Source organism: Emiliania huxleyi (assembly GCF_000372725.1).
Source record: "Emiliania huxleyi CCMP1516 unplaced genomic scaffold EMIHUscaffold_53, whole genome shotgun sequence".
NCBI classification, from domain to species: Eukaryota; Haptophyta; order Isochrysidales; family Noelaerhabdaceae; genus Emiliania; species Emiliania huxleyi.
Genome location: NW_005198017.1, coordinates 444,261 through 445,554, shown reverse-complemented (window position 1 = coordinate 445,554; position 1,294 = coordinate 444,261). Strand labels below are relative to the sequence as shown.

Sequence of the window (1,294 nt, the reverse complement as noted above, 5' to 3'; positions counted from 1 at the left end):
AGGCGGCCTCGTCTGCGCGGTCCAGCCTCGCGGAGATCGCATGGAGGAGAAATTCCTGGGCGACGGTGGAGGCCGCGTCGCCGTTGTGCCCGTCCGCGATGAGCGCGGCCGTGCACAGCTCTTTGGTCACCACGCTCTCGAAGCTGCAGAGAGGTGGGCGCGCGAGTCAGCAGCGAGTCAGAGGAAGGCGCGCGTGCATACATGCAGTGGCCGCGCGCGCGCTGCTTATGCCGCCGCGCCGCCGCGGCCGCGGCCGCCGAGCATGGGCGTGCGCAAGCGCATGGGCGGCGGGCAACGTGTCTAGTAGGGCGTGGTAGGGCGTGGCCATGTTTGTACATGCGCCTCAGGATCGCGTGCTTGTCCTCCTTCTTCTTCGGGTGGCGGGTCTCGGACGTCGCGTACGTGTAGCCAAGGTTGCGCATCCTTACGGTGGGCGATTCCCCATCCTCGACGGGGGGCGGCGGCCCGGTCTTGGGCTTCGCGGAGCTCTTACGGAACCCCATTAGAGCTCCGGTACTGAACCGACTTGTTTCGCCGCCGTTCCCACCGCCGCGCCATCCCGTTTTGGGGGCTATCCAAGTTCAGCATTAGCCCAACGTAGATGTGAAAGGCGTCTAAGCATCGTAATGAAGGAGAGAATTCCGCCCGTCATTTATCGCAATCTCGATCGGCGGGGTAGCGTCAACACCCCACCGCGGCTCTTGCGGCGTTCGCGTTGTCCTCAAGCCGCCCGCTGACGCGATGGGCTTCGGGTCCAAGAAGCCGCCGCCGCCCGCCGCCGGGGCGAATAAGGACGCCGAGGACCCAGCCGCCGGTCTGGCGCACCTGGCCGCCGCCACCGCCTGCGTCGCCGAGTCCACGGTCATACTCAAGACGCAAGCAACAAACCTGGACTTGCCGCCCGAGACGATGCTGGCGCCGGTCGGCCAAGCGGTTCCGTTCGAGAGCCTAAGCGACTTCAAGTGCGCCCCGCCACACCCAGCGCGCGCGCACTGCCCACGGCGCAAGATCCGGCTGCTAATTGCGCGGGGCCCGCGCTACGTCTGGCCCTCTCGCGCGCCCACCCTACCGCGTCGGCCGTAGGACGCCCCCCCCCCCGTTCATGAGGGATGAATTGGCTAGGAGACGTCCGTGATGAGAATTTGTCGCGGGTATGATTGACTTTCCCTATGAGTCGGCGTGTTAATCTGGTTGTTACCGGCGTTTTTATGCGCCCTGTTGGGAGTGAGGACGCTAGATTTGTGCCGGCATGTTTTGGGTTTCTTGTGCCACTGTCGGGAGTCTCTTCTGGGGA

At 65.2% G+C, this 1,294-nt stretch overlaps 1 protein-coding gene across 1 annotated transcript in view; it reads right to left on the bottom strand.

The window, feature by feature from the left end:
• The window catches only part of EMIHUDRAFT_451987 (hypothetical protein), a gene marked incomplete at its 5' end in the record, with an annotated part of 2,396 nt that extends 1,893 nt beyond the window's left edge, over window positions 1–503 (bottom strand). The window contains 2 exons of the mRNA XM_005765929.1: window positions 5–143; window positions 337–503. Of these exons, the coding sequence (XP_005765986.1) occupies window positions 5–143; window positions 337–503 (306 nt within the window). The remainder of the gene's footprint in view (window positions 1–4; window positions 144–336) is intronic.
• Window positions 504–1,294: the final 791 nt, after the last annotated feature.